This window comes from Callorhinus ursinus, unplaced genomic scaffold (assembly GCF_003265705.2).
Source record: "Callorhinus ursinus isolate GAN/ISIS: 27379988/994484 unplaced genomic scaffold, GSC_fseal_2.0 scaffold12, whole genome shotgun sequence".
Classification (NCBI taxonomy): Eukaryota; Metazoa; Chordata; class Mammalia; order Carnivora; family Otariidae; genus Callorhinus; species Callorhinus ursinus.
This window is the reverse complement of record NW_027397074.1, coordinates 28,645,990-28,660,223: the sequence shown is the minus strand read 5'-3', so window position 1 is coordinate 28,660,223 and position 14,234 is coordinate 28,645,990. Positions and strand designations below refer to the sequence as shown.

Here is a 14,234-nt window from a genome sequence, read left to right as displayed (position 1 = left end):
ATATGAATAAAAGACATTAACATGATGCTCCTAGCCTTCCGTCAGTGAAAAACATCTCTGAGCTGTTTTTCTAATAGCAATGAAGAGTAGCATAATTAGTCACTCTTTCTCACCTGGAAGTGTAACGGCCCAAGGCACACATCCGTGATACATTTTTGCAGAATTATGGTCATGTTTTGTGGCAAAATAGTAGATCAACTTTTGCTTGTGTGTGTACTGTGTTGCTCGGTTATACTGACATCATTGGCACCATACATTAACCAGCGAAACCATAGAGTTCATTTCATATTCTATTTTGGTCATTTATTTGTAATCCTTTTAGTTATCTTTGGCATTCATTAACCACAAAGACATTTTTTTGCTCATTGGCCTTTTGTATAATCTCATCGTATTCATTCAACAAATACTCAAGGAATGCCAATTTCTAGAGCTCTCCGGGCAAGGGAGGGAGTGGAGTGAGATGAAGCTGGGAAGAGAAACCAGAGCCAAGTCATTTGAGGTCTTGTAAACGTTTAAGAACTCTTATCTTTATCCTAAGAGCAACAGGAAACTACAGAAGAGTTTTAAGCACTGGAGTGATACCATCTTCTGCCATTTGCTTATTACCTTGTCATTTTTCTCCCCCTCTCCCAGTGGGACCCCTTAAACAGTAGTTTTATATTGTTAGCCTATCGTTTACATATCTTGGCTATTTCCAACTAACAGAGTAATTGTTTGTGAAAGAAAAAAGGTTGCCAGTCATACAAAAATAAATTCTCTGGGAGACAGAGTTTGCAGAGATACCTGAGTTGGTTCATGAAAACATACGGTGCATGCTATAGATAGAGGTGTTATTTGTAAAAGATGACGTAAATGATGCATCTCCAATAATGCAATAAAAAGGGGAACATAATTCATTGATGCTCCTTATTGCAAGGTTAATATTATAAATATAAAAGTCACTAACTGGGCAACTATCTGTAGTAAAAAATACTTCCAGCACGGTGCTTGATCTACACACCTAAGCTTCTGATAATAAAAGAAGCTTCACTTAAGGATTTATATTTATTCCTCGTGTTCTTTTAACATCTGGCTGTAGTGGGCTTTGTTTTAGCTTTATTTTTAACTAAGAACAAAATAACCTAATGTATTTTGGTGCCCATCTGTTTACAGTTGCTCATTTTACATTTATTTAAAAATGATGGATTGTTCGTGATGATGTCTTCCCCAGGAGAAGAAGTTGACAGACAGCTGTGCAGAGATGCCATCTTCCCCATTCCTGTTGCCTGTTATGCTCCGTGCCCAAAGGACTGTGTGCTCAGCATGTGGTCTGCATGGTCCTCCTGCTCACACACCTGCTCAGGGAAAACCACAGAAGGGAAACAGATACGGGCACGGTCCATTCTGGCCTATGCCGGTGAGGAAGGTAAGGTTGGTCACCAGCTTCAGAAGGGGATTTAGATTGCTTTCAGAAGTTGGCATGCTTTTTTCTTTTTTTTTTTTTTCTGGTCTTCTGTGGTTAAGGTGATGCTGTACAAAAAATCTACTTCCAGAATCCCAGCAATCCAAGGAAATTTAGTATCTGTTGACCTATGGAGCAACTTTTCTTCCCCCAAATTAATCTTGAAAATAGATCTTTAATAAAAGAGGAAACACTTTTAAAAGTAAACTTACTTTGCCTTTCCTCTCTCCTAAGAATTGTTTTCCAGTTTGAATGCTAAACCTGTGAAACAATATGTAAATGACTCCCAAAATTCCAGATGTCAGGTGTGATTATTTTTTCACTATTGCAGTAGTCAATTTTTCCCTTTGAAATCACATTCTGCATTCTCATAAATAGGCATATATGTTCAATAATAAAAGTGTTTTGTTTTGTTTTTAAAGCAACACCAGCATGATTATTACTTGACTGAAAATTACATGGATTTTCTGCCATTCGTGTTTCTGAACATAGGCTCTGAGATCCAGAAGTCTCATATGTAGGTTGTGTTCATTTTCCAAGTATGCTGCTCATCCTAGTGGGGGAATAAAGCATGCTTTGCCATATATTCATACCTCACTTGTGTAAGCTTTATTGTGGAGAAATATAAGGCTCTTGGTAATTATCTCTCAAGCTTACATCCAAATGCTAATTTGGCCTCTGTGTGACTTGGTGATATGATGTCATACTTAATCTTGTCATTCTTGAGAATAACACAGGAGTAAGAAAAACAGAGAAGTCATCAAGTTCTATCACATTAAGGCATGTTCTGTCTCAAGAGTGTAGGTGTATATTATTTAAACATTATCAAGCTGAATGACTTCTCATTCACATATAGCGCTAATAAATAATGATTTATATTTGTAAAATGCATGTGTTTCTTTGTGTATATCCCCCAATAAGACATTGTGGAGGAGTTTTTAAGCCGCCAGTTTTATTTTTCTATTTATGAAACATTTTAGTGATAGAAACCTGATAGCGTTTTTATTTGGTCAATCTTGCTATCTGTGAATATAATAGCTATGCAAAAATGTAACCCCTTTGGTCTTAAGACGTGAGAGAAAAATTTAGCATACTTGACACAGTCAACCTATAGGAAAATTTAGAATTTTCTTTAAAGTGTCCAGAAACCTTTTTCCGGTCACCTGAATATAAATTTAACCATTTGCTACCCCCCAAAAAGTATATCCTAGAACCAAATAAAAAGAAAATAGAACCTTTTAGAAAGTTACATTCCTCGTCTTGTCAAACAATCACTCTAACCTTGTATGGATTATATTCAGACTTCAAACTATCAGCTCAGATTATGTCTTGGACTTCATTAAAATTAGATCTGTGGTCACCCTGCTTCCTATAAATCTATTATACTCTGTAGACACTTGCTGTGTGACTAGTAATGAGTGACTTTTCGCCCTGTGAGTCACATGGCAGAGATTTTGCCATGCTTGCAGAACTTACCAGATCATTATTTCTATAGACATGATGCTTCACTCTGAAAGGTCATGAAATGCTTTAAAGGCAGAAATTTATGATTGCTCTTTGATATGTATCATCCACTTAGTTTAAAAGGGTGAGTCTTCAATAATTTTTAATTAAGTCTAGTAGCTGCATCATAAGCAGGCCGTGCTGGAAAATTATAGATGTTTATATAGTAAATCATAAAGGCATGAATTCAAAACATAATTTTGAAGGGAAACCATACAGGAAGCTGTCAGTGGAGAATCCGATGCTGCTTGTCTCTGTTAATAACAGTTACAAAAACTGGTATAATTATATGAGATATTTAAAGAGGAATCTGCCCTTCAAACACTATTTAGTACCTATTATTCGCTGGACACTGGAACATTTTATCTTTCACAAAACAAGTCTCCTAATTTTGAGCTATTTTTAAAATTAAAAACTTTGTTTGCAGGAAGTTTTAAAATTTACTTCCCTGCTAATTAGATAACACTTTATAATTCTACACAAAAGTAGGTCTTTCTATTTTTCCCCAAGAATTAATGTTTTGTATGTGTCGAATGTGTTCTAAATTTTCTAAATTACGAAATTACTGTGATAACCTTAAGGGAAAAGGTCACATTATTAAAATTACATGTTGAGTGTTTAGACATACAGTTTTCTGGTGAAATAAGTTATAAATTCACATGCAAAGTATTAATCTGGACTTACAAAATCAATGCTGCTTCACATAATAAAAGATTAACTTTTATTTATCTCAGTCATAACTTCACTGTTGAACATTATACTGAAGATTATATAACCTCTTGTATTAATAAGAGCAGATCAAGTTGTTTTGTAGTAACAAACAGCTCAGAAGCTCAAAATCTTAAAAGAAAAATTACTCCTTCCTTATGGGAATTTTGCCATGGTGTTGGGTAACTTTCCAAGGCAGTCTGCTCTCCACAAAATGTCTCATCATGCCCCTCCGTACGAAGACCTACCCCCCAGTGCCAGTGGAAGAAGGTAGTTGGAGGGTCTGTCTGCTGACTTCAAAGCCTCAGCATTAAGCTCTTCCATACAGAAGTGACTTAATGTCCTTTCTACTGACATTTCATTGGCAAAGCAAATCATACAGTCATGCCTTGAAGTTGAACCTGACTTCAGTCATGGCATGGGGTGGGGAAAATATAATCCTGGTGTGCTGGAGAAAGAGGAGTGCCAGCTCCTGGTCTTACCCCTGATTTACTTAGTCTTCTTATGGTATGTGTGTCTGCCATGTGCGTGTCTCCATCTGCCTCTGTCTATATCCATAGATATATGGTAAAGGACTATTCTCTATGCCCCCAATTCAGGAGATAAACCAAGCTTCTCCACTGTTGAAATGTTATGACTTTTATCGATTATTTCTTTGTTCCTACTACACGAATGATAGGATACAGATAACACATCCTGTTCCCCATGCTATAGTTCTTTCTCTTCCTTTCCCTTTCCTTCCTTTCCCTTTCTCTCTAGGCTCTTGCTCTCTGCTCCTGAACAATTTTATCTAAAAAGTCATTAGGTGGAGTCAAGCAGTTGAGGATCTGTCTCAGCAGGTAGGGGGGCTTCAGTGGTTCAGAGTGGGTTATCAGAGCCCACAATAAAAATGCCAAAATAATATTAATGACAGATTATAACCCATTACATAAAATAGGAAACCATGGATCCATATTTGATATAAATAGATGTATTAATTGAACATCTAACCAAGAGCGTTTTATTTAGTCTCGAGTATCTCTCTCATGGAGAAGTTAGACACCATCTTAATCCAAGGATCAAAATTTAAATTGCTGGTAATGGAGCAAATAAAAATTATGTGTTCCTGGTGTGATGCAATGATAAATTGGCATCAAGTCTGTGACATCCCTGTCAAAGATGCATATTGTAGAATGTAATCATGAGGAAACATCCTAATTGAAAAACATTGAAAAATAATAACTGGTCTTTAATATCACAAAGAGCCAAGGAGCACTTAATCATGAAAATTAAGGAAAGATTGAGGAACTATTCCAGACTGAAGGAGATTACCAAAACATGATATTTAAATGTAACACCTGATTCTGAACTAGAGTCTTTCACTATAAAAAGGTTATTTTGGAACAGTTGGAAAATTTGAATAGGTATGAGGATTAGATGGTAATAATGTATCATTGTTTGTTTCCTAATTTCCTGATCTTGAATATTGAATGTGTTTATGTGTAGGAAAATGCCCTTGACTATAGGAAATAAACACTTAAGTATTTAGGGTGGTGGGGCATCATTTCAACAACTTTGTCCAAATGATCCAGGGAGGAAAATATTGATAATATTTCAGTTTTCTTGTAATTTTGAGCTTGGTTCAAAATTAAAACATAAAAAATTAATAAAAACAATTTGAATATAATTGCTTTTCATGCAGTCTTGAGGAACATTTTATAACCTATGATTAGCAATACACAAAAATTATCACAAAATGATTCTTATCCAAATGTCATTTGGAAAGCAAATACAAACGGTAGCAACTAGAGATAGTTAATATACTGAAGAAAGTAAAAATATTTCTTTTCGGGCGCCTGGGTGGCTCAGTTGGTTAAGCGACTGCCTTCGGTTCAGGTCATGATCCTGGAGTCTCGGAATCGAGTCCCACATCAGGCTCCCTGCTCGGCGGGGAGTCTGCTTCTCCATCTGACCCTCTTCCCTCTCGTGCTCTCTATCTCTCATTCTCTCTCTCTCAAATAAATAAATAAAATCTTTAAAAAAAATTTCTTTTCAACTTAAAAAAAGAAAATGCGTGTGTGTGTGTGTGTGTGTGTGTGTGTGTAGTTAAATAATATTGGTATTTCACTTTTTGACATTGTGTGATACCTCGAGGTAAAAATCTTCCTTGTTTTGGGTAAACTGTAGCGTGGGTCCCAAAAGCTACTTTAAAATTATTCGAGGAGGAGGATGCAGAGTTCATGTCAAGATTTTTCTGGAGTTTTCCATAGCCTCTGAGACTCACAAGACCACCCAGGCCCTCAGTGCGTGCTGGTTTGCTGGCTGCAAAGAGGTGGCTGAAGTGTATGACCAGGAGCATTTTCATAACAGTGACCTTTCTGTGTGACCTTGACCTATTCCCTGGACTTGCACTTGCTCCTTGTTTCTTTTGGGTTTTATAGAATGATTCATTAGTGTCTCAGGCCTAACCACCCAGTGTGGGGATAAAGGTGCAGATGTTATTCGCCCTGAAAAAAAAAAAAAAATTGGGAAGATCTGAAAGGAAGCAATCTTTTAACACTTCAGCCTGGCATAAATTTAATATAAAAAGTAGTATGTTGAATTTGAATAAGAAATTTAAAAGTTGGTGTTAGATTTAAAGCCTTCTGAATTTTTTGAAACCATGTTTAAAAAGAAAAAATGATTTTCAAAATGTTTCCACTGAGTATAATAACAATTTCATTACATAGTTAATTATCCTTACAGAGCAAGAAATGAGAGGATTTTTTTTGAAAGTTCAAAATGTTCTGATATTATAACTTCATTCAGCCAAATGTTAGTGCATCTTTACACCTGCTTTATAAATACAGAAATAGATGCAAACTGAAATAGAATTATGCCAATTTTTCCTCAAATAATTAGCAGTCTTCAAAAATTATATTTTAAAGTATAAAACATTGAGGAGAGGAATATTGGTATCTTAACTTTGGGTTTTCACAGCTAAAGGGTTTTAATCCTTAGAGCCGAGGAGCACTTTAATTCCTAGATGAATTTGAAGAATCCAGAATTCACTATCTATGTATATACGCATGGGATTCTGCCTTCCAGGTAAAAGTGCTGTCACTTCCTATCCTCCCATTCTTGACTTTGAGAAAGGAGTTCTGTTTCAGTCTGTCCCTGCATAACCACAACCACAATCTTCTGAGGTTCTCTGCGGCTAACAGTCTTCCCTTCAGTTCCCCGAAATCGTGCCATTGCCTGTGTGCTTTTCGCCCAGGGGTGGCCTGCTGTCAAAGGGATCCAGGCTGCAATAAGCAGGCAAAGTTACAAGCATTTTAAAGCTGTAATTCATAGTACGCTAATAGCCGCTCCTTAGCATGAGCCCTGTCCACTTTCTTATCCTTATTGCCTGTTACTTCTCTGTGTGAACTTGGTACTCCAGTGGACTGCATCAATAGTGCTAGTTCCCAACATCAGACCTGCCTGCATGCCTTAGCTTTTATTTGTTCCTCTGCTTAAGTAAAATGTTCGCTTTTTCTCTCTCTTCCCAGAATGCTGCTTTCAAAATCCTACTCCTTCGAAACTCACCTCAGTGCCTCCTGCTGAGGCATTTTTCAGTCGCCCCAAAACTCATGGAAACTTACACTTTTGAATCTCAATTATGCTACCTGTTTTAATGTGATTACTGTATTCCGCCTAAAATTATACCCATTTGTATGCTTGCCCACCCTACTACTTTTCCTCACTGCCTTAGAAGATCCTTGAGAACAGCAAAAACTATTTCTAACCCCTGTGGGTATCTGTCTCTTGAAGTATTGGACATAAACATTGCATACAATAGAACTCAATATATATGTATCCAATTAATGTTTTGAAAAAGGTTCTTTTATCTTTTCAATCTGCCATTTAAATTATAAGGACTTCAATGCCGGAACCAGAAACACCATAGCTCTGTTCAAATGTATGTTAACACAGCTTTTATAGGCTGGATGTGGGGAGGAAAAGTCACTTTTTCATTTTTATAAGAGAAGTTTCACATATAATAGTTGGTATTTTTATATAAGCAGGGACATTTATTTATACAGTAGAATTTCATCGAAGTATTATAAAGTCTTTCCACTTGACGGAATGATAGAAAGCCTATATAGTCACATTAGTATGAAGCATATATTTTTATGTGTCTGAGGATTTTTTTAAAATACCACTTATCACTAATTTTGTCATAGGTGACATTTTATAATTTCCCCAGTACTATGGAAATATTCTCACATGTCTGGAATTAGATCTTCCCATAAATAATAAATAAATTCAATATTATATCTATCAATTTTTCTACCGTAAAATTATTCCCAAAACAACAGGCCAATGCTGCAGTGACTGATTCCCCCAAGCCATGCTTTCGAAATTGCCATATCGTTGTTATAATTAAGACCACACTGGGGCTTATCTGTACGAGTATCTTGACATCAGACCAAAACTGCTGATGTGGTTTTAATGAGGATTGGGGCAAGAAAATAAATAGCCTTTATGTCTGTAAACTTAACAGCCATCTTGCTGTTCCTTGACACGTTACGCTGATGTTGTAGAAGTTTTTCTCCTATCAGATCTTCCAAAACCAGCGAGTCAATTCCAATGTCAAAAACAATTCAAAGGTTTTAGAATCACATTTTAAACAGTATACATACGCCCACAGTGAAAATGAGGTAAATAAATGCTTTTTTCATAAAAGACCAATAATTATACTATTAAATATAAAGGTATGGTTAAAAGGGTTACATAAAATGTATATATTTAATGTCTGTAATTAGGTGTTTGTCTTAGAGATAAGATTGGATGAATCTAGAGCCTCAGGGAATGGGTTATGAGAGTGCTCATTTACTTCTCCCCGATCCAATTAGTATGTTTTAGAATCCATTCCTAGTCAAATCCTAAACTTTTCAGAGGCTGCCAGGGTCACTGAGCTGTGTGATGGAAGGCAGGCTATCATCTGTGACAGATGTTTTCACCATCATGAAGCAGGGGACTTTAATGAAATGCTGCTTAATGCAGGTTATTCTGATGTTGATCCCATGTTCAACACTGTATAAATGATTCTGAATTGCAGTTAAATTCTCACAGACACTGCCTACCAATTTATTTGCTGAATTAGAGAGATGTACTTAATCATAAGTGAAGTGATAAATGAAGAGCATCTCAGGGTATGGTTTTGTTTATGACTTTTACCCATATCTCAAATCTTGGGTCCATCTCCCATGTGAGGATCACTAGCTATTGAATCACCTTTTCTTATTTAACAACCAGGTATTTTCTTTTTTTCTTTTAGATTTTATTTATTTATTTGAGAGAAAGTAGAGGGAGGGGCAGAGGGAGAGAGAAAGAACCCTCAGGTAGACTCCCTGATGAGCACGGAGGCTGACTCGGGGCTCCAAGATCAGGGACCCCAAGATCATGACCTGAGCCAGAATCAAGAATCAGCCACCCAACTGACAGGCACTCAGGTGCCCCAACAACCAAGTGTTTTCTGTTCTTAGATTCAAAAGGCTACTAGGTTCAAATAGATTAAATCCAAAAGCTACATAAATTCAAATAGATTAAATTATCAATAAAATAAACTATAAATTTCTCCTACTCAGTTTTAAACAGTATAAAGCTTTGTATTTTTTTAATTGGCATTATAAATAGCATAGTGGTAAGAAACTGGGCTCCATAAATTCTGAGCTATTACCATTACATCATCTAAGTTGTATTGGCTCATCCACTTTATCATTTTTAACTTGTAAGGCAGTTTGGGGGTAAAAGGAGGTCCCCCCTACAAAGTACTTATAAGAGCTAGCACATAAAAAATGGTTCCATAATGACAACTTCACACCATATTCTATTGATTAAAAGATGTGTCCCTTTTTACCTTTTATCATCTCTAGTTATTGCATCTTAAAATGGATGCGTCTTAAAGCCACGGTAGCCAGACAGCAATGATAACTTCGCTGTCATTGCTAGTACCTGTTCCTGGTGGCAATAGTGATTCCATGATATTTCTGCCAAAAATAAACAAAAACAGTAAGAAACAGTCCTCAGCTGCTTGCTGAAGTCTTTTGTTGACATCTTCTGGTGCAATTAAGAATCCACCAGCATCAAAACTTAGACATGGGTACCAGTATCCTGGAAGAAAGCCCCAGAGACGATAGGGAGCATTAAAAAAAAAAAAAAAAAAATCCTGCATCATCAACACTTTTGATACCAGAGGGATGACTCTGTATAGGAGGGCAAACTTTGATGAGTGTGGGTTAAAAAGTGGCTCAGAAGATTCAGACTCTGAATGTAAAGGAGATTTAGGAATGTCTTCCCTTTTAATGTGTACAATTGCGTGATAGATTTTTTAAAACCATGTAAGTAAATCCTACAAATCTATTTCAGTAAGCATACAGTAAAAATTAGGATTGATAAGGAAGCAATGTATCACACTTTAACTTGTAGCCATTCCTCTTTCTTTGACACACAAAATGATAATATATCTTATGGCCAGTGACATCCTAGATTGGAAGAAACATGGTACTATTATTACTACATGGCTTTTCCAGTAGCACTGTGGAAGATCAGACAGCATCAGTTGATTTTAAACCCCTGTTTCTAATCACCCTAAAGCCTAACACATTAAAATACGCCTTACTTCAAACCATGTATTTAAGATTTTCAGTTTGGGGGATAACATTTGAAAACACCCTGGGTTTTCTCCATCCACAGAATCTCAATCCCCATGTTCCCATTAGTCAGCAATCCCTAGGTTCCTTTTTACCTCATTTTCTGCTTCTTTGGAGGATAATGGCCTCTGTCTTTGAGGTCCTCCATAGTCCCCCAAAACAAATATGTATACTACTTAGCTTAAATTTTAAGCTGGAGGGTGCCAAATGATATAAGATAAATATGTAATTTGCCTTCCTAGCAGTGTGCTGGTCACACGGTATGTGCTACCACATGGCAGGTATCATTGTTATTGTTAATTCCAAAGAGGAAAGAATGGTAAGTTTCCTGCTGGCACCATATCTAACCCTCTTACGTTGTCCATTTTTACAGGTGGCGCTCAATGTCCAAATAGCAGTGCTTTGCAAGAGGTGCGCAGCTGTAATGAGCATCCCTGTACTGTGTACCACTGGCAAACTGGTCCCTGGGGCCAGTGCATCGAGGACACTTCAGTATCATCCTTCAACACAACCACAACTTGGAATGGGGAGGCCTCTTGCTCTGTTGGCATGCAGACAAGAAAAGTCATCTGTGTGCGGGTCAATGTGGGCCAAGTAGGACCCAAAAAGTAAGGGCTTTAGAATGAGAACAGTAAATCCTGTGGTCAGCCATGCAGGGGATTGGCTCAGGCTTCACTTGCTTCATGAAATGAAGCATTTTGATGTTTGTCACACCTGTCCTCAAGAGTAAGATTTGTTTGTTTTGAATGTCAGCCGCTGATAAAGTTGTAACAGTGTCAGAGTCTTGTACCTGGGATCTGTAAATTCTGTAGAAATACTTATGTGGTACCCACTTTCAGTTTTACAGTAGCACTCCCTCCTTTTATTAAGCTAGTGGGGCTGTGAAAGGAATGCTTGCTCTGGGCCTGGCTGATCAATAATGACAGTAGATGAAGTCCTAGCAGTGCTGGTCATCCATGACCTCCTATGTACCCGTAGGCTATCGAGTCTGCCAATCGAGTTTAGTTGGACTCTAGCCTTCTATAATCTGCCTTTCATTTCCCCTAGAAAATACTATATCAAAAATACTGAGGCCAAACTTATTACATCTTTTAATGGTTACATGAATAAGCCATTTGCTTCCAAGAGAGAGCCTTGGGATAGGATGAGTGTTATGATAAGTAGAAAAGCCATCAGTTTCTCACTGTGGTTACAAATAGTGTAATAACAAGGCAAATGATTTGCTAGAGGGGAGGACGAAAGAACCGGAGAGTTGGCATATTATATGTGCCCTGTGAGAAATATAAATGAAAACATGGCAGGGCATAACTGAGCTAATCAATTCTTTGAGAAAATTAATAAATCAACTCCAAAAACGTATTCCTTTAAGGGGGAAAAAACCCTTTTATCTTTTGAGATATAGACAGCATAAATCTTTTAGAATTCAAATCTTCTTAGCCATGTGAAACATGGAAAGTCAAACCAGTCAGTTTTGCATTGGTATAAAAACGGCCTCGTAATTTCCAAATACTAGGCCAGGTGCTTCAGTATTATGTGTGACCTTAAGCATGCTCCTGAACCGATTCTGGCCTTAGTTTTCAAAGATTATTGAAAGGATTTAATAAAAAAAATAATATAAGCACTCAATAAATCTGGGAGAGTATTATTTTCTCTTAAAAGTTTGAGATCCTTCCTAGTGTTTCAGGGAAATGATAATAATGTACCTGATGTATGGAAATGTTCAGGGGTTAAATAATAATCCCATTAGGAGTTGTTTTTATGTGGCCAGGGTTCCAGACATTAAGGATATTTTTCCCATACTTCATTTGATTATATAGTTTGAAATTCTGAAACATTAGAAAATATATGCCAGAAGACTTGAATAAATTGAGAAACTATTCCACATCCTTAATAGGTAGCCCCAAACCACTATTTTAATAGAAATAATGCTAAAGTTGTAAACAATGTAACACAGGAAGTTAATGTGCAGTGTATTAAAATTCCCTGGCAATAACAGCAGGGGGCTGAAGTGCCAAGTCCTGGTACATTCTGGGTCTTGCTGGGACAAGCATGAAGGTAGAAATATTCCCTGCAGAGGGTTATAACCTGACCAACCTGGCACAGGATTGAGGGTTATTATGCTGAGCTGTTACAAGTGAGCTCGGTCTGTTCCTGATCCTCAGTTATCACCTACAAATACCGCTGTTGGTATTTTCCTCTTATCCAAGTTACAGACTGTTCTTGCTAAGCAATAGGTATACGTGTGTATAAACCTATGTGTGAAAGAGTCTGATGGATTAATGTCATTAAATCATTCAATAGGAAGGGTATCCTGAAGCCCTATGTCAAGCCACCACAATAATCCATTAAAAATTTTCTTTGCCCTTACAGCCTTTATTCAGTGACCTGGATACGTGTATAGATTTGTCAAATTAAATGGATTTACTTTGCCATTAAAGTTCTGAAAAATTAAGCAAATATTGTGAAACCAGAAGAAGGTGTTGTTACTGCCCTTATCCCTAAAAGCTAGGTTAAATTCAGTGAATGCTTTTCAGTGCTAGGCATTTGAAACAAAAATGCAAATAGAAACATTGTTTTAAACTCCTCTTAATAAAACAGATTACTGTGCAATGGTAAAATCAATGTTATTGATCTTATCTATCCTCTGAGTAACAAACTTCAACTCCTATCACATCTGTTTAATTTGACCTTGAATAAGATTTGGGGGGAAATCAATTCCTTGATTTAAACCACGAACACTAAACACAAACAGTACAAAGGAGAAAAGAAGCATGTTGACTGAACCAATTTCTTCACCAAAGGAAGTCTGAATTCATTTTATTGGATGTAATCTAGGCTGTATAATTTATCTTTGTGTGTTCATTTAACGGCTTTGTTGTTAGTAATTTTGTTCTCCACAGCTAGCCAACTATCTTGCTGTGGATATTTCTAAACTAAAACAGAATTTTGGAGGTTGTCAATGATAACATTGTAAATTCCATTGATTTATAAAGGACTAAAATTTGAAGAGCTTGCTATGAATGCTCTCCCATTATTAAAGTTGTAAAATTGCTTCATTGAAAAGGAGTACCTCCAATAATAATAACTAATCAATAATTCCATAATTCCAAAAGAATTAACAGTATTATATGTGAGGTTTGCCATACAATGTTTCCAGGCTGAAAATACAGGTTAAATTATAATTCCAGTTATTTATAATTTCAGTTGTAACAATTCATAACTTCTGTGACTCACATCTAAATTTCTTTGTTGTCCTAGCAATTAGGAAAATCCAAGGTTATCCTCAACATAAACCAGGGAGGGTTGCCTGGGTGGCTCAGTCATTGAGCGTCTGATTTCGGCTCAGGTCTTGGGATCCAGACCCGCATCAGGCTCCCTGCTCAGCGGGAAGCCTGCTTCTCCCTCTCCCACTCCCCCCTGCTTGTATTCCCTCTCTTGCTGTCTCTCTCTCTCTCTCTTTCTCTGTCAAATAAATTAATTAATTAATTAAAATCTTTAATAGAATAGTAACTATTCTTTAAAAAAAACATAAACCAGGGTGATTATTTCTTTTTGAAATCTTGAGTCCAATATATTTTTCAAATCCACTTCCAAATAAACTCCAGTGATACAGAGAGAGGAAAGCATGTATCTGTATAATTGAATAGAACGTAATATTTATGTATGAGATGGAAACGTAGATAAATAAGTGTAATACAAGTTATATAAGAAGTGAAGTGTCAGCAAAGTGTTATAAAGAAATTATGGAAAGATTAATGATGTTGATTTTTTTTTTCACTCATAGTTCAATTGTGAAAACCTGATTAACTTACTTGTTAAAAGACAATTTATCCTGACCTACAGAAAATTTGGCTTCTCCCGTGGGGAGTATTTTTAAATCCCATTTTTCACTAATTTGCCAAGTTATTCCAGCAACTAATAATACT

General features: G+C 36.5%; 1 protein-coding gene across 6 annotated transcripts in view; it reads left to right on the top strand.

The window, feature by feature from the left end:
* Positions 1–14,234, top strand: part of THSD7A (thrombospondin type 1 domain containing 7A) — a 446,918-nt gene that overhangs the window by 329,935 nt on the left and 102,749 nt on the right. For all 6 annotated transcript variants that reach the window (XM_073898881.1, XM_073898883.1, XM_073898884.1 and 3 more), the window contains 2 exons: positions 1,211–1,405; positions 10,682–10,916. In XM_073898881.1, the coding sequence (XP_073754982.1) occupies positions 1,211–1,405; positions 10,682–10,916 (430 nt within the window). The remainder of the gene's footprint in view (positions 1–1,210; positions 1,406–10,681; positions 10,917–14,234) is intronic.